At 43.5% G+C, this 26,677-nt stretch overlaps 1 protein-coding gene across 1 annotated transcript in view; it reads left to right on the top strand.

The window, feature by feature from the left end:
- The window catches only part of LOC136878687 (carboxypeptidase D), a 132,209-nt gene extending 109,691 nt beyond the window's left edge, over positions 1-22,518 (top strand). The window contains exons 8-9 of the mRNA XM_067152099.2: positions 8,340-8,519; positions 20,831-22,518. Of these exons, the coding sequence (XP_067008200.2) occupies positions 8,340-8,519; positions 20,831-21,208 (558 nt within the window). The 3' untranslated portion in view covers positions 21,209-22,518. The remainder of the gene's footprint in view (positions 1-8,339; positions 8,520-20,830) is intronic.
- Positions 22,519-26,677: the final 4,159 nt, after the last annotated feature.

Genomic DNA, 26,677 nt, shown 5'->3' with positions numbered 1-26,677 from the left:
TTGGCGCCCTTTGCTTGCTTGGTTGCATTTCTCATTTGATGATGGTTCTCCGAGAGGGGAAGTCACAACATCTGTAACACTCTTATTTTTGAAAAATTCCAACACACAGAAATCACAGAAGTCGTCATCTTTACAAAATGCCAACTGCAGTGAAGGCGTGAACTATGAGCATTGCCTGTAACATTCAAACAAAACCGTTAGAGTTCCTCTTTAATATGATATATATTGTATGAAAGCTGTATCATTTGTAGTTTTTGTGTAATTAATTAATTTTTTTTTGTTGCTAGTTGCTTTACGTCGCTCCGACACAGATAGGTCTTATGGCGACGATGGGACAGGGAAGGGCTAGGAGTGGGAAGGAAGCGGCCGTGGCCTTAATTAAGGTACAGCCCCAGCATTTGCCTGGTGTGAAAATGGGAAACCACGGAAAACCATTTTCAGGGCTACCGACAGTGGGGTTCGAAGCTACTATCTCCCGAATACTGGATACTGGCCGCACTTAAGCGACTACAGCTATCGAGCTCGGTAATTAATTAATAAATGTGTTACCGGACTTTAGGTACTTCCTGTAGAAGCCATGGTTTTAAGACGCCAGCTACCATGGACAGTGTATGTGGAACTTATGCCCAATAATCGCATTCTCGAAGAAGTGTTTCAATCTGAGTGGGTAAATGTCGTTCCAGAGGTCAGAGCAAGGATGTAATTAAGTCTAACATGAAAATGTGTCACATCGATACAAGTAACTGGGAGACACCGAAGCCCTCAACCGCTCATCCTGGAGATCACAGCGCTACACTACTTTTTGAAGAAAACCTTCGGCGAATAGCAGACGATGAGAGGCAATGTGAAAAAGGGAAAAACACAAGGAAAAGAAACTTTTCCCCTTTCCGAAAAGCCAATGATCATGAATATGTCTTTCAATAAATGAAGCTCAAATATTGATAACGAACTATTTATTGGCATCATTTCACAGAGCATCTTTGGCGACCAAGGCCTACGGTATCGACTAATGTGACGTCACTTGCAATATACTTTCTATTTCAACACGCTCTATTTATAGAAATCCACAGCCGCAGCATCTTTGGCGAACAAGGCCTACGGTAACATCTAATGTGACGTCACTGGCGGTACACTTTCTATTTCAACACACACTATTTATAGAAATCCACAGCCGCAGCATCTTTGGCGAGCAAGGCCTACTGTATCGACTAATGTGACGTCACTTCCGTCATACATTTTTGTGGCGCTACACAAATTTTCGGGTGACCCCCAGCCATGAGACATTTTCATATCAAAAGAACGAAATAGAGGAACAATGGCTCCAATGGCTGCTCCAGCGTGGAACTGTCTGACATCACAGCAGCAAATGGGGTGCCTCCCGGATCGAGCTACGGACTCACAGATGAAGAGGCATTCTGCTTGGAAGATCAACCTACTAATTTCGGAGTGTTTCTTATTGTATTGTACTCAGAGTTTGGGAGTAACTTAGTAAAAGTAATTCAATTACTAGTAACGATTACTTCTTCAGTAATTTTTACTTACTACTATACTACTTACTATAAGGGGTGATCAAAAAGTTTCCGTTCAACAGCCGTACAGAACTGAATCGGGATGCCAGTCAGACAAAATCGTCATGAGCATTGACGCATGAGCACTGAAGATCCCCGTGTGGTAGAATACCGTCTCCTGCTGCGTGAAGAAGTCCGTAACCGCCTGTTGCACACCCTCCACCGACAGGAAGCGTCGACCCTGCAAGGTCTTTCTGAGGGAACCGAACGCGTGATAATCGCATGGGGAGAGATCAGGACTCATCCACCGCGCGCTTGTTGCTGTCCGTAATAGAAGAGACCGGCCTTCCAGATCGACCGGCGTCTTGAGTCGAAACGCGACCCGCACGGAACTAGGTGCACCATTCCACAACGGTGGTTTTTGACAGACATGCTGCTCCATACACAGTCTTCATTCTCTGATGGATGTCCACCGGTGTTTGTCTTTCAGCAGCCAAGGCCAGAATAACAGCACGTTGGTCCTGTTTGGACGCATTTGGTAATAACGTTGCCATAGTTGACGTCGCCGCATTTAACGTACGCACGACTGCCACACTGATCCCTTTGTCTACATGTTCACGCTTAGATACTACCCGCATCGGAGTCGCGCTACGTTGCATATCCATTGCAGCAACGCCTTCAAACGGAAACTCTTTGATCACGCCTTACATAATATTTATACGTAATTTACCCCCGAAAGTAAAATTGTAATCGTTACATTTTATCAATCGTTACATTCCAGTAACTGATATTCATCTCATCCAGGGCTTGGACACTTTGGAGCCCCAGTACTCGCAAAGTGTCGCGCCAAGGATATATTCTAGGACGTGCTTACTGGCGGGTTGTCGTGGTTGCTAGTTGAGATTTAGATAATCGTGAACTACGCGATCGAGAAGGAGATGATGGTGATTATTATTTTAAGAGGAAGTACAACTGAGCAACCATCCTCTACTAACACCAATCAGAAGGTCCGGCCCTTCGAAAAATGAAGGTAGGTTCTATCGCCAAAAGAAAAGGAAGGGACACAAAGGGCGTGAAAATGAAAGACTCCCTAGGCCTCGAAAACCAAACACCGTTGAGGTCGGGAAAGAACAAGACTTGACTGAGACACTGGCACAAGTAAGTGTCGGGAAAGAACAAGACTTGACTGAGACACTGACACAAGTAAGTGTCGGGAAAGAACAAGACTTGACTGAGACACTGGCACAAGTAAGTGTCGGGAAAGAACAAGACTTGACTGAGACACTCGCACAAGTAAGTGTCGGGAAAGAACAAGACTTGACTGAGACACTGGCACAAGTAAGTGTCGGGAAAGAACAAGACTTGACTGGGACACTGACACAAGTAAGTGTCGGGAAAGAACAAGACTTCACTGAGACACTGGCACAAGTAAGTGTCGGGAAAGAACAAGACTTGACTGAGACACTGGCACAAGTAAGTGTCGGGAAAGAACAAGATTTGACTGAGACACTCGCACAAGTAAGTGTCGGGAAAGAACAAGACTTGACTGAGACACTGGCACAAGTAAGTGTCGGGAAAGAACAAGACTTGACTGAGACACTGACACAAGTAAGTGTCGGGAAAGAACAAGACTTGACTGAGACACTGGCACAAGTAAGTGTCGGGAAAGAACAAGAGTTGACTGAGGACACTGACACAAGTAAGTGTCGGGAAAGAACAAGACTTGACTGAGGCACTGACACAAGTAAGTGTCGGGAAAGAACAAGAGTTAACTGAGGACACTGACACAAGTAAGTGTCGGGAAAGAACAAGAGTTAACTAAAGACACTGACACAAGTAAGTGTCGGGAAAGAACAAGAGTTGACTGAGGACACTGACACAAGTAAGTGTCGGGAAAGAACAAGACTAGACTGAGACACTGACACAAGTGTCGGGAAAGAACAAGACTTGACTGAGACACTGACACAAGTAAGTGTCGGGAAAGAACAAGTGTTGACTGAGGACACTGACACAAGTAAGTGTCGGGAAAGAACAAGACTTGACTGAGACACTGACACAAGTAAGTGTCGGGAAAGAACAAGAGTTGACTGAGGACACTGACACAAGTAAGTGTCGGGAAAGAACAAGAGTTGACTGAGGACACTGACACAAGTAAGTGTCGGGAAAGAACAAGAGTTGACTGAGACACTGACACAAGTAAGTGTCGGGAAAGGACAAGAGTTGACTGAGGACACTGACACAAGTAAGTGTCGGGAAAGAACAAGACTTGACTGAGGCACTGACACAAGTAAGTGTCGGGAAAGAACAAGACTTGACTGAGACACTGGCACAAGTAAGTGTCGGGAAAGAACAAGAGTTGACTGAGACATTGACACAAGTAGGTGTCGGGAAAGAACAAGAGTTGACTGAGACACTGGCACAAGTAAGTGTCGGGAAAGAACAAGACTTGACTGAGACACTGACACAACTAAGTGTCGGGAAAGAACAAGAGTTGACTGAGACACTGACACAAGTAAGTGTCGGGAAAGAACAAGAGTTGACTGAGGACACTGACACAAGTAAGTGTCGGGAAAGAACAAGAGTTGACTGAGGACACTGACACAAGTAAGTGTCGGGAAAGAACAAGAGTTGACTGAGACACTGACACAAGTAAGTGTCGGGAAAGAACAAGAGTTGACTGAGGACACTGACACAAGTAAGTGTCGGGAAAGAACAAGAGTTGACTGAGACACTGACACAAGTAAGTGTCGGGAAAGAACAAGAGTTCACTGAGGACACTGGCACAAGTAAGTGTCGGGAAAGAACAAGACTTTACTGAGACACTGGCACAAGTAAGTGTCGGGAAAGAACAAGAGTTGACTGAGACATTGACACAAGTAGGTGTCGGGAAAGAACAAGACTTGACTGAGACACTGACACAAGTGTCGGGAAAGAACAAGACTTGACTGAGACACTGACACAAGTAAGTGTCGGGAAAGAACAAGTGTTGACTGAGGACACTGACACAAGTAAGTGTCGGGAAAGAACAAGACTTGACTGAGACACTGACACAAGTAAGTGTCGGGAAAGAACAAGAGTTCTTGACACAAGTAAGTGTCGGGAAAGAACAAGAGGTAACTGGGGACACTGACACAAGTAATTGTCGGGAAAGAACAAGAGTTGACTGAGGACACTGACACAAGTAAGTGTCGGGAAAGAACAAGAGTTGACTGAGACACTGACACAAGTAAGTGTCGGGAAAGAACAAGAGTTGACTGAGGACACTGACACAAGTAAGTGTCGGGAAAGAACAAGACTTGACTGAGACACTGATACAAGTAAGTGTCGGGAAAGAACAAGACTTGACTGAGACACTGACACAAGTAAGTGTCGGGAAAGAACAAGACTTGACTGAGACACTGACACAAGTGTCGGGAAAGAACAAGAGTTGACTGAGGACACTGACACAAGTAAGTGTCGGGAAAGAACAAGAGTTGACTGAGACACTGACACAACTAAGTGTCGGGAAAGAACAAGACTTGACTGAGACACTGACACAAGTGTCGGGAAAGAACAAGAGTTGACTGAGGACACTGACACAAGTAAGTGTCGGGAAAGAACAAGAGTTGACTGAGACACTGACACAACTAAGTGTCGGGAAAGAACAAGAGTTAACTGAGGACACTGGAACAAGTAAGTGTCTGGAAAGAACAAGAGTTAACTGAGGACACTGGCACAAGTAAGTGTCGGGAAAGAACTAGACTTGACTGAGACACTGGCACAAGTAAGTGTCGGGAAAGAACAAGACTTGACTAAGACACTGACACAAGTAAGTGTCGGGAAAGAACAAGACTTGACTGAGACACTGACACAAGTAAGTGTCGGGAAAGAACAAGACTTGACTGAGACACTGACAGAAGTAAGTGTCGGGAAAGAACAAGACTTGACTGAGACACTGACACAAGTGTCGGGAAAGAACAAGAGTTGACTTAGGACACTGACACAAGTAAGTGTCGGGAAAGACCAAGAGTTAACTGAGGACACTGACACAAGTGTCGGGAAAGAACAAGAGTTAACTGAGGACACTGACACAAGTAAGTGTCGGGAAAGAAAAGAGTTAACTGAGGACACTGACACAAGTAAGTGTCGGGAAAGAACAAGAGTTGACTGAGGGCACTGACACAAGTAAGTGTCGAGAAAGAACAAGACTAGACTGAGACACTGACACAAGTGTCGGGAAAGAACAAGACTTGACTGAGACACTGACACAAGTGTCGGGAAAGAACAAGACTTGACTGAGACACTGACACAAGTGTCGGTAAAGAACAAGAGTTAACTGAGGACGCTGACACAAGTAAGTGTCGGGAAAGAAAAGAGTTAACTGAGGACACTGACACAAGTAGTGTCGGGAAAGAACAAGAGTTGACTGAGGACACTGACACAAGTAAGTGTTGGGAAAGAACAAGAGTTGACTGAGACACTGACACAAGTAAGTGTCGGGAAAGAACAAGAGTTGACTGAGGACACTGACACAAGTAAGTGTCGGGAAAGAACAAGACTTTACTGAGGACACTGACACAATTAAGTGTCGGGAAAGAACAAGACTAGACTGAGACACTGACACAAGGGTCGGAAAAGAACAAGACTTGACTGAGACACTGACACAAGTGTCGGGAAAGAACAAGACTAGACTGAGACACTGACACAAGTGTCGGGAAAGAACAAGACTTGACTGAGACACTGACACAAGTGTCGGAAAAGAACAAGAGTTGACTGAGGACACTGACACAAGTAAGTGTCGGGAAAGAACAAGACTTGACTGAGACACTGACACAACTAAGTGTCGGGAAAGAACAAGAGTTGACTGAGACACTGACACAAGTAAGTGTCGGGAAAGAACAAGAGTTGACTGAGGACACTGACACAAGTAAGTGTCGGGAAAGAACAAGACTTGACTGAGACACTGACACAAGTAAGTGTCGGGAAAGAACAAGAGTTAACTGGGGACACTGACACAAGTAAGTGTCGGGAAAGAACAAGACTTGACTGAGACGCTGACACAAGTAAGTGTCGGGAAAGAACAAGACTTGACTGAGACACTGACACAAGTGTCGGGAAAGAACAAGAGTTGACTGAGGACACTGACACAAATAAGTGTCGGGAAAGAACAAGAGTTGACTGAGGACACTGACACAAGTAAGTGTCGGGAAAGAACAAGAGTTGACTGAGACACTGACACAAGTAAGTGTCGGGAAGGAACAAGAGTTGACTGAGGACACTGACACAAGTAAGTGTCGGGAAAGAACAAGAGTTGACTGAGACACTGACACAAGTAAGTGTCGGGAAAGAACAAGAGTTAACTGAGGACACTGACACAAGTAATTGTCGGGAAAGAACAAGAGTTGACTGAGGACACTGACACAATTAAGTGTCGGGAAAGAACAAGAGTTGACTGAGGACACTGACACAAGTAAGTGTCGGGGAAGAACAAGACTTGACTGAGACACTGACACAAGTAAGTGTCTGGAAAGAACAAGACTTGACTGAGACACTGACACAAGTAAGTGTCGGGAAAGAACAAGACTTGACTGAGGACACTGGCACAAGTAGGTGTCGGGAAAGAACAAGAGTTGACTGAGACACTGGCACAAGTAAGTGTCGGGAAAGAACAAGACTTGACTGAGACACTGACACAAGTGTCGGGAAAGAACGAGAGTTGACTGAGACACTGACACAACTAAGTGTCGGGAAAGAATAAGAGTTGACTAACTCAAGTAAGTGAAACCAATGCCAGACTCACCCAGCGGAACATCAGTCGCCAGCCCATGTTCCCAAGTTGAGAGTCCTCGGTCTCCCATTTAGTTGACAGGCAGGGGATACCGTGGGTGTTATTCTACCGCCCTCAACCAAGGGAGAGTGTGAGATGTTACGTAAATTGACTGTGTTGACTGTATGAGTTACCGGACTTTTTATACGGTAGTTTTACGTCAGACAGATACAGATAGGTCTTATGGCGACAATGGGATAGGCAAGGGCTAGGAGTGGGAAGGAAGCGGCCGTAGCCTTAATTAAGGTACAGCCCCAGCATTAGCCTGGTGTGAAAATGGGAAACCACAGAAGCCCATCTTCAGAGCTGCCAACAGAGGGGTTCGAACCCACTATCTTCCGAATACTGGATACTGAGTTACTGAACTAATCTGGTGTCGAGACAAGGAACAGTTGCGGTAGTCGACAGCCCTGTGTTCGAACCTGGCTGCGCGCGGCTGCTGTGTGAAGCGACTGAGGTTTCGGAGCCAAGTGAAAGGGATATTAATGACGTTATGATCTTACGCCCTGCTAACTAATTTCACTGTTTTCGGAGACGCCGAGGTGCTGAAATTTCGTCCCACAGTAGTCATTTAACGTGCCAGTATGTCTACCGATACGAAGATGACGTATTTCAGCACTTCAAATGCCACTGGACTGAGCCAGGTTCGAACCTGCCAAGTTGGGCTCAGAAGACCAGTGCTTTACCGTCCGATCTACTCAGCCCGGCAGGTGAAAGTGAGGCTTATCAATCAGGATTATCGCCGTCCAGGTAATACCAGCGAGCCGGACTACCTGCTGTGAAGAGGACAGTGACTAAGAAAATAGACAGCAGTTAGTGCAGTGTGTCCTTTTTGAGGCTGAATATAATTATTAGTCTGTACTAACTGGGTCACCCTGAATTAAACTAGGCTGGTGAATCGACATGTAGGAATAAGAGATCAGAACCTTCATATATCTTGGGCTTCACGTAATGGCTTCTTTAACATCTAAAACTGGACCTCACCTTTCTCACTTTTTACTATGTTAATTTCTGTTTCTTTTCAGGCGATGTTCGCTTTTGTCAGAGAGGTGCACCGTGGTATTCAAGGGATGACACTGGACTGTGAAACTGAGACACCGATCCCTGGAACCGATCTGGTCATTGACGGACGAAGCTTTCACTTTAACAGCAGCAAGAAGGGAGAGTACTGGAGAATTCTACTGCCTGGAAATTATAGTGTTAATGTAAGTACTAACTGCCTCCAGTCAAGTTCAAAGTGCAGAGCCACTTACACACAAGAGTGGCCAAATCATTACCGCACTCTCAACTTCAGTTGCCATGCATTACTCATCATCATCATTATCTAATGTCTATTATATTAAAAAATGCATTCTTTCTTTCTTTCTTTCTTTCTTTCTTTCTTTCTTTCTTTCTTTCTTTCTTTCTTAATCTGTTTACCCTCCAGGGCCGGTTTTCTCCTCGGACTCAGCGAGGGATCCCACCTCTACTGCCTCACGGGCAATGTCCTGGAGCGCCAGACTTTAGGTCTGGGATACAACTGGGGAGGATGACCAGTATCTCGTCCAGGCGGCCTCGCCCGCTATGCTGAACAGGGGCCTTGTGGAGGGATGGGAAGATTGGAAAGGACAGGCAAGGGAGAGGAAAGGAAGCGGCTGTGGCCTTAAGTTAGGTACCATCCCGCCCTTTGCCTGGAGGAGAAGTGGGAAACCACGGAAAAACACTTCGAGGATGGCTGAGGTGGGAATCGGACCCACCTATACTCAGTTGACCTCCCGAGGCTGAGTGGACCCCGTTCCAGCCCTTGTACCACTTTTTAAATTTCGTGTCAGAGCCGGAAATCGAACCCAGGCCTCCGGGGGTTGCAGCTAATCACACTAACCACTACACCACAGAGGCGCACTATAAAATAATTTACAAGGGCTATTTCCGGTTCGTCTCGCCCTTCCACTGCACCGATTTTCTTCATTCTTTTATTTTTATATTCCCCCTGGTATTGCCTAAAGGTTTGATACGAGGGACACGCATTACGCACTGGTCTGTCAGGGACTAGCCTCAAGCTCATTCGGAAGCCTTCCCTTTATAGTATTTCCAGTTTCCGTTGAGCTGGGTCCATCCCCGCATTCACGATGTTTTTGTGTACCGGTCGCGTCTCTCCAATGGCTGATTGAGTTCAACCAAGGGAAACCTTTAACATGCCTACATGTCACCGCTAGGGTGCAAATAGTGCTCCATAATTTCAATCATTATTTTCCAGTGTCTTACATTCGCTGAAACTTGCGCTCGTGTGGAAATAACATCTCAAATTATCATGCTACCAGGCCTGGAGTGATCAGATTTGGCTACGCGTTGTTGGCACTACTGGCTCCACGTGACTAATTCAAACATCTTTGTCTCTATCTCGCGATCATCCTTCTCTTTCTCTGACTCTCTTGGGAAAGCGATCCCCGGGGTCTTCACGAGTAAGTTCGAAATAAATCATCCTTCACACTGGGGTTTACATGAGTAACCGCAGGGACTGCAGCTTGTGCTACGGGGTTCGCGTCCCTCTAAGACACGGAGTTCGGGCTCTGCTTGGTGCTATATTCAAATATTCCTTGTACCGGGAGGTACACCTCAACTCCGTACACTCAAAATAAGCTCCTTAACCCGCCATCGGTATCGTTGTCCGCACTTACGCGAGAGGTAGCGTGTATAGGGGCTCCCTAACATCGGCTTGGTGTATGATTTTAGTTCTTATACGAGCTCTTCTCGGCAGTTTGAATAAATTATACTAGTATTCGGTTATTTAGTATATATACTTACATATTTGTATATATCCACAATTGTTTATTACCTAAATATTTGCTATTACAATTTCGACTCGTACACTGTTTTCGTTCGTTTAGAAGGTAATTATAATTTTGTTTTAACAGACTGGTTTTATGTTAACAATTTATATAAATTTACATAACTATTACTAAATATTATGAAAAGTAACAAAAATCCTTGGCATTACAAATACATATTACAGTACAAAACAAATTTTAACATGATTTGTAAACCTCATTATTTTGTATCATTGTCCTGTTCACTCATTTCTTTCAACTTCTTGTGAAAAACATTCACTGCATACTACTTTTGTTAGTCCAGTGTGCTCTTTGCACGTTTGCACGCATCACAGCGAGCTGATCTAAATCGGTTTTTTCGAACTGGGAGTAGGCACATCTTGGTTTCCGCCCGGGAACGTCTGAAAATATATACAGTAAACACCATAGCTTTTTTTGGTAATGATTATAAACAAGTTTTACAAAGTGTTCAATTAGATACTTGTAAAAATGGAGAAGTGAGAACTGTTAGCAATACTTACCTGGGGCTGCTGGTGTCGCATTTCTGACGGGAAGTTCTTGTCCAAAGATATTTTTGATGGAATTTCTGAGACCAATTGACAGAACATCGACTAAAGCACGTCTCAACAGATGTGGCTTTACGATTTCCAGGGCAAGATTCTTCAATCCAGCTCAAAATAAGAGATTCACTAGGCCTACTAGCCATTATAATTTCACTGTGATACTGTTTACTAAAACATTACACCAGCACGGAATGCGCAAAAACTGTGACGGCAAAGGTATCGAGGCTAGAATGCTCCTAACACTGCCTGTGACGCGACCGGTATCGTAGCGAGGCGCGGACTAACACTCCAGACAGAACGCATTTCCCCCACTCCTCCACGTGACACGTGTGCGTGAATCATCGCGTAACGAAGGAAAACATGTGACTCATAAACTCATTTGAGAATACCTGGAGTTTGAAAAGTTTGAGTCTTAAACCAAAAAACTTTTCTTAATAAGGAATGTTTTTGTTAGGGGCTACCTAACAACGATACCGATGGCGGGTTAATGGACTCCTCTATCGACCCGAATGTAAAATTGATACTACATAAAGTTGAGACTTTAATCAGAAGATGTTACTACTGACATATTAAGTAATTGTGTTTTTGTGAAGTTTCCTAAACTGATTTGGATTTCTCTTGGTTTTGTTTTTGCTGCACATCAAGAAGTTTGGACATTTTTCAGCAGATGTCACTACCAAAAAACTATGGACATGCACTCTGGTGCAAGGTAAAGAAAGTTGTTATTGAAAGATATTTTGTATTTGTAGGTTTTCAACTTTCATTTGTTTTTTTATGTAATTCTAGGTTTGCAACACTTCTTCCTTATTCCGCCAGTTTTGAATCTGGCCAATGAAAATTTTCTTTAATTAATTTTCAGCCTATCACAGGCTTCTTTTTGGTTCTTTGGGTGTAACTTTTGTGTCTGCCAATAAAATTGAGAGGGTGTATCCGGATTAGTCCAGAATCCTCTCGAACCTTCCCTGAGGGTATATAAACTGTGGCTTTTCTGGCTACCTTGTCTCTTCATCGTCGTCCTTCTGAGTGTTTGTTTTAAGGAAAGAGGCGAGACGCCTCATTCTTCGGAAGGCAGTACATCAGCCAGGTGTGGCCGCCTAAATTCTATTTTCTGTAGCTACATCCGCAGATTTATCCGAGGGGAAGGTCCGAATTTTTAACTATGTAACAAACTTTTCTAAAATGCAAGTTTTCTTTCGGCTAATGTAAAATTTCATAAAGTCTTTAACTGTAAATCGGGGATAAAGAGTGAGTTACCCTCTCGAGCTCCCCTTCATCTTGGTTTGAGGTGACTAGGATTTAGTAACGGTTTTCTTTCCTGTAATGTATTAAATTTATTTCCATAGGAGCCACTTCAGTAGCTTGGAACTAGCCCCTGTTTCATCGGGCCGAGAGCCCTGTTAGGTTTTTATATTTCATTATCTGGAAGCGCAAGTGCTCGCCTCCATTCAGTTTGTGTTCGGGTCAGTCATTTAACCTGTTCTTTTTTCGCAAAGGCCCAGTAGGTTGGGTAATAGATACCCCTGTGTAAAACAATTTCCATTGTAAATCGGGCCTTGAGAGGCCATAGATCTTAAATGTTTGTGTAATGTTGCCTTATGTGGGCTGTAAGAAATTGAGAGCATGTGAGCTCTTTTCTAAGTTTTGTTCTAGTGAGGGGTGACTCTGGAAGGCTAAATATTGTAACCTTCGGAGCAAGTGCTCTTTAATTGAGATATTTCCGTCCTTGTCTAAACATTGAGAGTTCGCAAGTTTTATAAACTTGATCCGGTGTCTCTGAAATTGTGAACTAAGGGCTTGAAGCCCCAAAGCTGTAAAATTCATTAATCATGGATTTTTCCAAGTCTTGTTTCGGGATTGGCATTGTACCTGATATTTCATTGTTATTTCACCTAATGGAAATTTGTTTTTTTTTAATATTGAAAGAAATATAACCTTTGTTAAAGTTTTAATTCAATTCTTGATATTGTAGTTAGACCCATTCAAGCCCGCACCTTCTTTCACCTCTCTGCGTTTCACAGATACCCCGCAACATTCCTATTCCTATAACGTAAAATGATGATTTTTGTACTGTAGCATGGTGATACGTACAATACACACATACATCCATTATTTTGGAAATGTTATGTTTCAAATTTTCTCACCCCCTATGTGAAACGAGGCTGAATTTAGACTTTTAAAAAATGGGGAGTGTCACTATTCATCTCATCGACCCCGAAAAGAATTGATCGAGACTATTTTTGATTATTTTTATATCTCGCCCCCTGCCACCCTTTTCCCGAGGAGTGCTAGAGTTGTCATATCTCCATGCAGTTTGTCTCGTGATAGTAAGTCATAAGTGTGTCCGGCCCTGCGGTGTCACCCGGGTCTTCCTTAACGTTCCTTTCGTCACATTTAACACTCTACACTTCCGCAATTGCAATTACACGCAGGTTCATATCATATGTTGCAAGTAGAGGCCTGCTGTCCGGATATCGAAGTTTATATTTAAAAAAGCAAACGTATGAAGCCTTATAGCCGCTTTCTTGTTCCACGTCCAACTCCAACAAAAGGTCGACGCCCCGAACCAATAGCATTTTTAAAACAAAAAAAAGTCATAAGTGTACCAAGTTTGGTTGAAATCACTTCCGTAGTCCAGAAAAGTATAGATTCGACACTAATATCGGACGCCCTTCTCTAGGGCTTCTAGGGTTGTCTTGCCCCCACAGATTTTTTTTCCAGATACTAGGTAATGTTTGTACCAAGTGTAGTTGACAGCTATGCTGGAACTAACATACAACCATCCATAATCTCGGTCACTTTGGACATTTTATTTTCTTCACCCCTTCTCACCTCCTGCCGACTGGAGCTCACCATGGACTCAAACTACATTCGGTGTTTCGCTATTCATTTCAGTGACCCCGAAAACTGTGGATTCGACACTATTTTCGACTATTTTTATATCTCATCCCCTCAACCCCTAACTAACCCTAGGGTGCTAATGTTGTCATATCCCCAAGCTGTTTATCTCCTTATAGTAGGTCATAAGTGTACCAAGTTTGGGTGAAATCGTTCCAGTAGTTTGAAAACTGCCCGCCTCTGTGGTGCAGTGGTTAGTGTGATTAGCTGCCACTCCCGGTGACCCGGGTTCAATTTGCGGGTCTGCCACGAAATTTGAAAAGTGACACGAGGGCTGGAAATGCGTCCACTCAGCCTCGGGAGGTCAACTGAGTAGTGTGGAGTTGTATTCCCTCCTCCGCCTTCCTGAAAGTGTTTTTCCATGGTTTTCCACTTCCCCTCCAGGGAAATGCCGGGATTGTACCTAACTTAAGGCCACAGCCGCTTCCTTTCCTCTGCCTAGACAAGGTACTGGTCCTACTGCTCAGTTGTATCCCCCAACCGAATGTGTCATGCTGCAGGACACTGCCCTTGAGGCGGTATAGGTTAGATCTCTCCTGGAGGGTAAACAGATTAAATAAATAAATATTAATATGTCCGCCTTTGTGGTGTAGTGGTTAGCGTGATTAGCTGCCACCCCCGGAGGCCCGGGTTCAATTCCCGGCTCTGCCACGAAATTTGGAAAGTAGTACGAGGGCTGGAACAGGGTCCACTCAGCTTCGGGAGGTCAACTGAGTAGAGGTGGGTTCGATTCCCAGCTCAGCCATCCTCGAAGTGGTTTTCTGTGGTTTCCTATTTCTCCTCCAGGCAAATGGCGGGATGGTACCTAACTTCAGGCCACGGCCGCTTCCTTCCCTCTTCCTTGTCTATCCCTTCCAATCTTCCCATCCCCCACCAAGGCCCCTGTTCAGCATAGCACGTGACGCCAGCTGGGCGAGGTACTGGTCATCCTCCTCAGTTGTATCCCGCCACCCAGAGTCTGAAGTTCCAGGAAACTGCCGTTCAGGCGGCAGAGGTGGGATCCCTCACTGATTCCGAGGGAAAAACCGATCCTGGAGGGTAAGCAGATAAAGAAGAAGAAGAAAAAGAAAAATATGATTCGATATCTCGCGTCATTGTCATTTTATCAGCTGATGAAATTAGCAATCAGATCACTTCGCGGGCGAATTTAAATGGGCTTTCCGAAGCGGTGGTGCTAAATCTGCGCGTGGCTTAAGAGCGCTTTGCGAGCATCGGTCGAAGAAAAAACCGCATGACTCTCAAGCAGGCGTTAAGTCACGTGCAGATTTCGCACATTTGAATTCGCCCGCGGAGCGATCTGATTGGCTAGTTAATAAATTTACTCACGCCTTCTATGTTAATTTGAAGGACTCTTAATACAGGACCCACGGGTTTGGTTGAATGGCTCTGAAAAGAGCTTCTGTGAGCTGTTTCACCTCAATAACAGGCAGGGAAACATTACTTTGAATGTTTCCCTGCCACACAATCCCAATCCCAAGTACCTTGGAGTAACTCTTGATCGGACACTATCCTTCAGAAAACATTTAATCTCCAGGCGCTCGCGCTGTGGCAATTGGACCGCATAAGAAAAGTTGCCATTTCTTCCGTGTTAAAACGTTTTATTACAGTGCAAAATAAGATAAATGGAAAAAGGCACGTATGAGCCAGATATGAAAGTATGTTTAATTAACTACTAAACTAGAAACAGTACTGAAATCTCTCTATTAAATATAAATATAAATAATAATGACTAATGGAATTTGGGAGCCATAAATATACAAATAAATAATTCTTAAACTTTGCCGGCTGTTGAAACTCATCTTCAGGGTCGTTGCCTTGTGACAAGGAGATCTGAATCACTTGATACCTAAAAAATTAATATTGGAAAAGGAGTCCATCTGGTAATTTCCCCCACCCATAGAAATTAAACAGAATATATATTAATCTCATACAATTTACTTAGTCAATTAAACCTGTATTTACCTAGAGATCCGAGCAGAGCTCGTCGTGATACACCCTTGAACATATATAACAAAATAAAGAGAATATTGATATAAATAATAAATGTCTTAATTTATGAAATAACTCTCTCTCAATAACTGGTACTCAGTTTATTCCGCAACGCAAAATATTCACACGCAGTCATGACTCATTTTTCAAGAATGGACTCCACTTTGCTGATGGCGTTGGTATAGTTTGAAAAGGCCCAACACGTTACCTTACGTAGACTCTCCGTAGAATTATATATGGCTAACATTCATAACCATAGAATGTTGTTACACTCCAGCATCTTTCTCCCTGGTTCCTTCAACAGCAGATCTCGAACTCCCAACATTGCATGGGACATCTTCCCACAACTCGTACAAAACACCTCTCCGATTACCACCAGTATCACATCTGCACACTGCAAGCTGCAACTTCCAACTCTCGACGCGTGCTTGCACCACACTAGCCCAAGCCAACACAACAGCCTCTTAAAATAGCCCAGTTCCTGGAATTTTCCACCTCAGCTCCGTCAACACGTAAACCCCCGCTCGGAGACTCGTCACGTACACAACCGGGAGATAAACTGAGTGATCGAAACACACTAGTCCCAAATAAAATATAGAGAGTATCCATAATAACGAGAGTTCCAAAAAGAGTTACTAAGCCGCGACGGCTAAATACACACATAAATGAAATATACACATGAATAAATAATAATAATAATAATAATAATAATGACAATAATAATAATAATAATAATAATAATAATAATAATAATAATAATAATAATATCTGACCGGGGTTTGTCAGGTTACAGTACATTGAAAACAAAATAATAGAACCAGAATAAGTAACTCAAACAAGAAAAATATAAACCTGACTCAGCTTTACAAGGAACCTGTTGAAATATAAACAGTTTGCAACAAAGTAACATCAACACTGCAATGAGACGTCTCATTCCTGAATTTAAACAATCCAAAAGTACAATGTCATAGAAGAAACAAGAAATACGATTCTACCTCGGTATTACTGCCGCACTTCTCACAGGTAACTCGATGTTGGCTGCGATTCTAGCACACGTACTTTAGGCATGTACTCCACGTAACAGCAGTCTTATTGTTTCTTTGGCTTCCGCATAGATAACTGAATGTTTTGGTATTCGAAGCTGGCATTTGAGAATTCGACTCTTCCTTGTAGAGAAGGGAAAATTTCCGTAGTAAGACTATATATCTTTGCCCTATTCTTCAAGCTTTCCTCCATCAGGCTCATAGTTAATTTGTAGAGGTATTCCATTCCCCGGCATAACTCCTTTGAGCATTTTGAAAGGAAATTTTTTTAGGAGTTGATGGCTAAGATATCATGTTTACGGGATAAAAGGCCATTGGCCACCTTTTTTGTTTTTCTAAAGGTTTTATAAGTTGAACAAAGCAAGTCAACGGTGTCAGCACCTCCCTTTGTTGAATTGTAGACAGGGATCTGTAAGGGTTTGTTTGTGTCATCGCCATCTTATTGGTATCATGCACTGAAGACAGTAAAAACACAGCCTTCTTCTTCTTGGTGAGGAAAGACACTAAACTGGAAGCCAAATATACTCGCATCAACTTCACGCGATTCGTCCTGGAGGAATTTGGTATCTCTTTTCTTTTTTTTTCTTCAAGGTTCCCAAGGAAGTCAGCCCGTTTTCCAACAGGTGTTCGGCCAAAGGATAGCTGCTGAAGTAGTTATCCGTGGTCACATTCCTGAAATTAGCACAAAGAATCGTCATACTTCCGGTCCCATCACAGCCTAAATAATCTAGGCTATTAGCACGGATGCCTTTCTTGACAGAAATCAAAATCATGTAAAGAGGATCGTCCAATATTTCGCATCCCTGTCTTCATCTGATAACTCTTAAAGAGTCCGAAAAATTGCATCAGGATTTGATAATAGTTTCCTGCAAAGATGGACCAATGCTATTTTTAAACCCTTCCCCCTCTATGCCCTACTACAAATATATTTTTCAGCCAAACAGCAAAGTGATAATAACAAGAAACACAGAGGAAAATAATTAGAAAGTAAAATATATAATTACATTGTCAATCGCACTGCGGTTTGTAGAACAATTGCGCTCGCGCAGCGGCTTCCGGACCGCACTTAGCGTCCACTCGTAAGATCACTCATTTTTACACTGAACGCTGAAAAGACAGAAATTCGCAAATTGCGCGATCAGATGGCGCAAATCATAGTTGAGGATTAGCAGTAGCTCTTATTGGTCTACCTACTGCCGTGAAGCAGTCGTATCAAAAATTTAAAATGTGCGGTCCAAATGCCGCATGCGCGAGCGCCTGGAGGTTAATGAATACCGCTCCTTAAATGAAGACCAGGAACAATAGCATTCAGAAACTTGCAGGTTCTACATGGGGAGTGCTGCACCAAGTAAAATTGGCAGCGATGTGGAAATAAAGAAGGTGCGGGCTTCAAGACCGAAGGCTGAATACCAGTGACGGGCAAGGAGAGCCATAACGCAGTTAGCGAAAACCGAGTCGTTGTGATGCTGAACATTTATTACAATAATAAGTGCGCACAAATAAAGTCCGTATTCATTGGGGGACCTGCCCTCCAACAATTCAAATATTACAACTCTCAATTCTCAATTCTTAACAAACTCCTTTTAGTGACAACATGTTGAATTAAAAGAAACCCCGTTAACACATTAACTTTTACGGAAGCAAACCCTCTTACAATTCTATTTACTGAGGCTCTTAGCCTCTATTAACAAGAGAACAAACACGTTACATTCTCAATATAAGGCAACTCCCTCCCTAAGCCTAACGTTGGTTGGTAAGCTTTCCTACCTCCACGCTCGCGGCTAGATGACCAAGCTGCTTGCTCGCTCCAAGCGAACTGAACGAAGTTTACTGCGAGCACCGTGCCATCCCTCGGCAGAGGCGTGGAGGGGCAAGGTGGAGAGAGAACACGACAAGTGCGCAGGTCGGAGGAAGGCTTGCCAACACAACTTGGAGGGTGCCACCAGGGCGGAAATAATTTCGCATTTCCCTGGGGCCATAAGGGAACGGGACAACATTTGTACTTTATTAAGATAGGAAGAAAAAACACACATGTTACAAAGATATAATATATGCAGATCGATCTGTATGAATTGTAAATTTAAAATTTCATGACGAAGGAGAGTTCCTCTTGGTACAGGGAGCATCAGCATCCACTCTGAGGTCGTCAGGACTGGGACTGGTATACTCTACAGCCGAGTATTGTTCTTCTGTTTGGCTGAATAGCCCTTATGTGAAGAATATTGATGTTGTTCTGAATCAGACGATGCGCATTGTCAGCGACGCAGTCAGATCTGCTCCTCTTTTTTGGTTGCCAGTCTTGAGGCACATAACACCTCCAAGAATACGCAGACAAAACAAGCTAATACGCGAGTTCAGGAAGATAACAATGAATCCAAGTCTTCCCGTGCATGAAGACTGAAATCAAGATTTCTGCCCATTCACACTGCAAGGGAACTCATCAACAGGAACTTTAACGGTTCTGATGAATGGCAATTGGAGTGGATCAGCACAGCTCCGGATATATGGCAGACCCTCTTTAGTCTTCAACATCCACCACCTGGTTTTAATCTCCTCAGAAGAACTTGGGTTCTTCTCAACAGAGGCTGTACCAACCATGGACGATGTGGGTCATTATTGCTGAAGTGGGGCATGCACTCTTCCCCTGAGTGCGACTGTGGTGAGAAGAAAATGACCATCCGTCATATTGTCACTGAATGTCCAAGGAGGTCATACACCGGTCAACTGAAGGGGTTTGTGTGTGCTTCTGGCGTGAGTTTGTGAACTGTTTTTCATATAAGTTGATTGTTTGGAGTGTTATATTGTTTGTTATATTTTTTGAATGTTTGTATGTAGAGTTATGTACTAGCCATAAGCTAAAGAAATAAATAAGCAGTTAATAAAACGACAACGCCACGAGATATGGGCCTATTTTTTATAATCCCTTAGTTAGCGCGTACGCCGCAACAAGCGTGCGCGCTACCTCTCGGCATCCTTTGCGTACTAAGCAGGCGTCATTTAAAGCTATGTAGCTGACCTGTACGCATGAACTGTGCATCTTTAAATTGTTCAAGATTAGTGAATCGCCCACTGCGTGTGAGATACGTCTCTAATACAATTTTTGTGTGCAAGAAACATGTCGGCTGCAGGCATTCATCATCAGCTTTGTGAGGTGTATGGTGATAATACAGTGAGCGAAGGTAAAGTGCGAAAATGGGTAAGAGAGTTCAAAAGTGGCCGTCAAAATGTTCATGATGAAGAACGTTCAGGTCGACCACCTGTGATCATAGAAGATTTGGTGACTGGAATTGACACGGAAATTCATGAGGACAGAAGATTCACGATAACCACTCTCTCACTGGGTGTCTAGGTCCCCGACGTGCCGTTCAGAACAAAAGACGCGGCATGGTGACAAACGGAATTTTGCTCCTTCACGATAACGCAAGGCCTCACACTGCTGTCCAGACTCAGGAACTGATTGGCTCTATCAGGTGGGAAGTTTTGGATCACCCACCGTATAGCCCTGGCCTTGCTCCAAGCGATGTCCATTTTTTGGCAGCTGAAACGTCACTTGGCGGGAACCGTTCGACGAAAATGAAGAAGTGAAAACGGCCGTAAACTCTTGACTTGTCAAAGCAGGCGGCAGGCTTCTTTGAAGAGGGATTTCAATACTTAGTTTTAAGATATGACAAGTTACTATATAAACAAGGCAAAAATGTAGAAAGATAAGGAAACATATGTAAAACCTAAAAATAAATGTGGTTTGGAAATTAAATGTTTGGTTGTTTTAATTTAAAAATGGCCCTGAATTTAATAAAAAGCCTTCGTAGTAAAAATACGTGTAAGTAATATTATATAAGGTAAGGGTTGTTCTGCACGAAGGCAGGTCCGAATCTCCGCAGAGGTGTTCCTGAGCCGGAGTTTACGTGCGGTAGGGTGGCCAGTTCCTTTCCGCTCCTCCATTCCCTTACCCCCACCAACAGCGCGTGGCAACCCATCCAACTCCTAATCACGCCCAACGTTGCTTAACTTCTGAGATCTCACGGGATCCGGTGTTTCAACACGGCTTATGTAATATTATAAGAACTAGTTTATTTTGTTGTAGTATTTAATGCCAGCTAACACTAACAGAACAATTATTGTGCTATCAAAATCGATTTCACTCAATTTTTTGTCTCATTGTGATGATACTGTTGCCGGTCTTGTCTAAAATTGTCTCACTCGTCTCTTTTGTTTGCAGGTATCGGCCGAGGGTTATAAATCATACTCTACGTCATTTGTAGTCAAACCTCAGGGTGAAGATGAACTACCGAGAATGACTTGGCTAGACATATACTTGGTTTCCCAGTCTTCTAATGAAACATGTAAGAAGAACGCCGATTTTCTTCTCAAACAGACAACAACCACGCCCTATGTCACAACTGCAAGAACAGAAATACCAACAACAACAACCGAGCGACTTGTTACTCACTCTAGCACTACACCAGATTCTGATACCAATCACCGATCAAGTAGAGCTTTTCCTCAACAGACTGCTAGCAGAGGGGACGAAATGGTTGTGAGATGGCTGTATATTGTGCTAAGTTCGATTCTATTGTTACTGTTAAAATGTATGTAAATTTCGCTCTAATAGATATGTGTATTATAGCAGTGGCCTCAATTCTGCTGGCGCCTAATTCACTTCTCGCTCGCAACCTGTAGTACAATTAAGAGAGTGTGGAGTTTAGCAGTCCTTGCCTGCACAGCAGGTTGCTAGGTATTCAGGATGTTCCAGAGGAAGCGTGCACAAGTTGAACAGTAAAGAAGGGACGTTCTATTGAATGTTTGAAGAGGGTGAACCGAGAGTGTTGGCACCACTTCACACAGCAGAGAGGTTCAAACACACGTCTGTTGACTATTAGATACATGTTTGTCTTTGTTACTGCTTTCCGGATTATTACACATAACTTTTTACAAAAAAAAATATTAATGTTGGAGGCTTTAACCTAACGCAACAAATACCGAGGTATCCTGTTTCCATATGAACACTGTAATAAGTTTCGTTTCGGGGATTGGTTCCTAGATGTTGTTTCGAATAAAACACTTTACGGGTATTTACAAGGAACGGGCGATCCTTCCGTAATCTTGACTGACTGCGTGTTTTATTTGGCTAATTTTATGTGGGATGACTCAGTCAGTACGCACACTATTTTATATTTGACCATGAATGACAACACTTCACTAATTAGTGGCTGTTTACGAAAGTCACTTGTCCTCACAGGGGGTCTTCAGCAGGCCGGTATTTACCTTGAATGGGCGAGATCTTTCCGTTTACTTAACCCTCAAGCACACGCGCCAGATCTTAGGACGCAGACACACGCGTGGGGGTGCTTTCCACCCCACATATAATTGTATTGTAAAATATGAATTACTGTATTAATTGGAGATTTTAAGATAGATTATGTAGGAATGACTCTTTCGCAAGGGATCCAGCCAGAAAGGTACAAGAGCGGGGAGAGCACAGAAAAGTTATTTGTACATTTCACGAGGAAATAAAATGACCTGGGGTGGATTCCACCCCATACGCGTGTGTTTGAGGGTTAATTGATAGCTTTCTCCTCTCATTTCGCTTCGCATACACCACGGTCACTTCACACAGCAGCCCCGATCAGAGAGGTTCGAACACACGTCTGTTGACTATCACAACACATGTATGCTATACACTGTCTATTTTGCTCGACTCCAGACAGGTCCAATAACTTGCACGTGATTGTTCCACAAATTGAACTACTTAACACATATTACTCGAAAATAGAATAAAACAGCACAACTCAACACTAACCACTAAACAACAACAATAACTGCTCCATCACGATGACACTACTCCAGTATTTCTCCAACACACAACTCCTGTTCATGGCGAGCCTGCTCTTATGTACCTGATGATCAGGCTCTTCAGGATGCGGCCATACCCAAACGAAAAGCACAATACAAGGAGAGACCATCACATGCCCTCAGACCGACCGGGAGGTCGCCGGCCTGACTCATCATTCCTTCCAAGAAATACCAATGTGGGCTTCCAAAGGGCTACGCACAACTTAAGGTGGTGCCTCTGCAACAACTCTGAGTCGTACTGCTTCACAACGGTTGAATGCGGTGGTACAACAGCCCTCTTGTTCAACACCGAACTTAACAAATCCATGTGACCGATCACTGGGATAACCAGGCTGACGCACGCCTACACCATGTCTTCTCACGCGCGCAGGAAAACTGTCCTGATTCGAGAATGCTTCTCGATAGAGTAAAAACCGGAATATCAAAGTGAGTGGGATGGGAAGTGGAGTTATCAGTTTTATTTCTGCAGTGCAGTGTTTATTTGTTTCAACTTGCTGCTCGCTACATATTTATTTTTCGGTTTGCTCAATTCAGTTTCACGTTGTGAGTTCCGTAGTACCCAGATGACTTATATAGAACCTGTGAAATACGTAATAAGGAGTGCAAGTAGTTGTAAATATTTGTACATAATATTGCTATAAGATAAATAAATATACTGTAAATAATGTAAAAACTAATGGAAAATAAATACATGTAAATATTAGGTGTAAGAAGTGCAATAAAGAGTAATAGTGAGGAACATGTTTTAGTTCATATCTACTTAAGCTGGCTGTAGGTTCCCTATCTCAAAATGTTTAATAAAGTATTTCCCATCACCAGTATAATATTTGCACGATTTCACTGAAATTTCGTAAAAATGTCGTCCCTGCTGTGCCGAAACCGTGAATGTGACAATGCCCCTCCTATCCATTATTTTCCTGGTCACGCTTTCTATCCACATATTGATATGCAATCCATCACAACATTTTCGTTGAGTTCATTTTCCTCTGCTACAGTGTAAAGGAGAGAGAAGCCTCCGTGGCTTAGGCGGCAGCGCGCCGGCCTTTCCCCGCTGGGTTCCGTGGTTCAAATCCCGGTCACTCCATGTGAGATTTGTGCTGGACAAAGCGGAGGCGGGCCAGATTTTTCTCCGGATACTCCGGCTTTGCCTGTCATATTGCATTCCAGCAAAACTCTCCAATATAATTTCATTTCATCTGTCATTCATTTATCATTGCCCCAGAGGAGTGCGACAGGCTTCGGCAGCCGGCACAATTCCTATCCTCGCTGCTAGATGGGGGCTTCATTTATTCCATTCCTGACCCGGTCAAATGACTGTAAACAGGTTGTGGATTTTCATTTTCACAAGATTTGCACTATTTTGCACTACATAATGCTTGTAGTCCCTATAGAAGAACTGACAGTTAGAAATTAATTTCATGACTTCACAATTCGATTCCTTTAGACCACCCAAATTAAAAAAGAAATACGAATGTTTCAGAGATTGAGTCAGAAAGCTCATAGTTTAAAACCTGTCTGCATATAGGCCTACCATAGATCTTGGTTTTCAATATGCATTTGTTGTACTACCACCAATGTTAAACAAATTATTTATTTTATATGAAGTTAGTTTTGACAAATATTGTAACCATGGTGTTTGGATGTTGAAATCCTGTTGCCGGACTTTGGGGGCAGAACTGAACATTGAATTAACAATGTGATTGAATTAAGGAGTGTAGTAATGTCAGTGGCAGCTGGATGCAGGTTTAAGTCAGCAATTGAAGTAGAAGGTGTAACAGAGGCAGTGGAGGCATAATGCAGACCAGTAGGGAACCAAAACGACATGTATCCCGCAGTGGAGACATTACCGTACTACAATTTGGTGCTGAACAACCCACCATTATGTAATGAATATCCACACAAATATAGCACTATTCTCTCCCTGCACGCGGTGATTAAAGCAATACGTTCAACGTAACGAAGCGAGCGCACGTAGGAGAAACTAGAGTTTGATCACATCGCCTATTGCGCATGTATGAACCAAAATGGCGGCCAAGCATACCCATCTTATAGAGCCTTAGTCTTCAAAGTTACGTCATCAATGATGTGTCGTAACATGTCGGGATATGCCACAAAAAATCTCCTGATTCTTGATTTTTGAAACTTGGCACGTCTGGATATGTTTTTGGGCTGGGATAACGAATTTCTACACCACCTGCTTCTCGCTAATCAACACACATTAATGTGGAAGGAGGAAAGGTATTTAGATCTGGTATCGTGCATGCGCAGAATCCGATCATCGGAAAACCGTGTTCATTCAAGGTCGAGTACGTCACTCCGTTTATGATGGCCACAAGTGAAATTCGTAGACGAAACATAGGGGCAGTGATGCCCGAACATGTCCTCTACATGGCGATGAAAATTATGTGTATCCATTTGATTGAAGATTTGTTCACCACGTTCAAAACCACCGGTGATACAGCCAACCTTACTCGCACCGACCTGGAAGAGGGCTGAATCGAACGGAATCTCCCGTTCCTCCAATCGATTCTCAACTCGATACAGTACTGGATGCAAAGGAAAAAGGACGTGTTTGCGATGATGCGTCAGCAGGTAAACCCCACTGTATTCTGAACTTTGAACATAGAATTGTGGACATGAACGTTCTCTCTCGTATTTAAAGCCCATAAACATACCCTTGATGTATGAGTATGAAGTTTACTTCTCTACGAATCTTCTTTCTCTACCGGTTTTCCCACATCTGTCGCGAGTGAGAACTGTGTCACATATGTGGACTTGACCCTCTTCTACGACCGGATGCCCTTCCTGACGCCAACCCTATACGGAGAGATGTAATCAGTATTACATGTTTCTGCGGTAGTGTGGTTTGCTGTGTGAATATGAAGAGGAGTGTGTTGGGACAAGCACAAATACCCAGTCCCCGAGCCAGAAGAATTAATCACACGCGATTAAAATCCCCGTCCCGGCCGGAAAATGAACCCGGGACCCTCTGAACTGAAGGTTTCAACGCTGACAATTCAGCCAAGAAGTCGGACTTACTTCTCTACGAATGATTTCTACTAAGTTTGTCTCTAACTACAGTCGGTTGCACGTTAATTACCTCTTTTCACTCCTCATCTTGCGGTTTGACCCAATTTCTTGCAACGTCGTTGATAGTTTTGCTCAGTGGGCCTTTCACCAGAGATAAATATTCTCCAGTTAAGTAAAGGGTTCTGAAATCTATTTTAGCTTGTACTGTGGCAGTGAAACCACAAGACATCCAGTTCTAATGAGCATATTTGGAAATACCCAACGTATATGTGTCTTGCTCACTAAACGGAGCCTCGTCTAATGACACTGTTTCGAGGGTTGTCCAATACTTGAAAACGAGATACTTCTTAACATTCCACAGAGAGCCACGTGCATTTTAGTCCCATATTGCTTCAACTGTCGACCAAAACATTATGTAATCCACATTTCATTAAATTACTTCAGTAGCGCTGTCACCTTCTCTTTAGTTCCTCTTTCTCAGCTACTTGCCATAACATCGCATAAATTCATGAAGGGATACTAATATCAAAATCATTTTTTAAATTCCGTCCCTGAAGGGGGAGGCGGGCCTCCCAAACGGTAACGCCTTCTCTCAGGCCAGGAAGATGTGGTTCGATGAAGGTGAGAGCGTTGGCGGCCGTGACCTCTACTAGAAGCTGTCCCGGCATTCGCCTTAGTGCAGGAGAATGGAGAACCATTCTCAGGACAGTCGACGGTGGGGACCAGTCTCTCTCCGTCTCCCGAATACAGAGGCGTAGAGCCACGGTAGAGCCATGGCTAGCCCCTCCTCTGCTCGGTTGGTCGGTCGGAGTGCAGAGCTGTCGAATCACGGACCAGCCGAGACCCACTCTACATCCGCGGACGTCAGGAAGCAAACGTAATCCCGTGCGAAGAACGGGTACAAATGATGATGATGATCAAAATGAAAATTCACAGCCTGTTTCCAGTCATTCGATCGGGTGAGGAATAGAATCAATGAAGCCCCCTTCCAGCAGCCAGGATAGGAATTGTGCCGGCTGCCGAAGCCTATTGCACTCCTCTGGGGCAATGATTAAGACTGATAGATTAAACGAAATTATATTGCTGGAGTGAAAGATGACGGGGAAATCCGGAGCACCCTTAGAAAAACCTGTCCCGCCTCCGCTTTGTGCAGCACAAATCTCACAAAGAGTGACCGGGATTT

The sequence above is a fragment of the Anabrus simplex genome, chromosome 8, assembly GCF_040414725.1.
Source record: "Anabrus simplex isolate iqAnaSimp1 chromosome 8, ASM4041472v1, whole genome shotgun sequence".
In the NCBI taxonomy this organism is placed as follows: Eukaryota; Metazoa; Arthropoda; class Insecta; order Orthoptera; family Tettigoniidae; genus Anabrus; species Anabrus simplex.
Note: the sequence above shows the minus strand (reverse complement) of the source record. Positions and strands in the feature narration are given on the sequence as shown.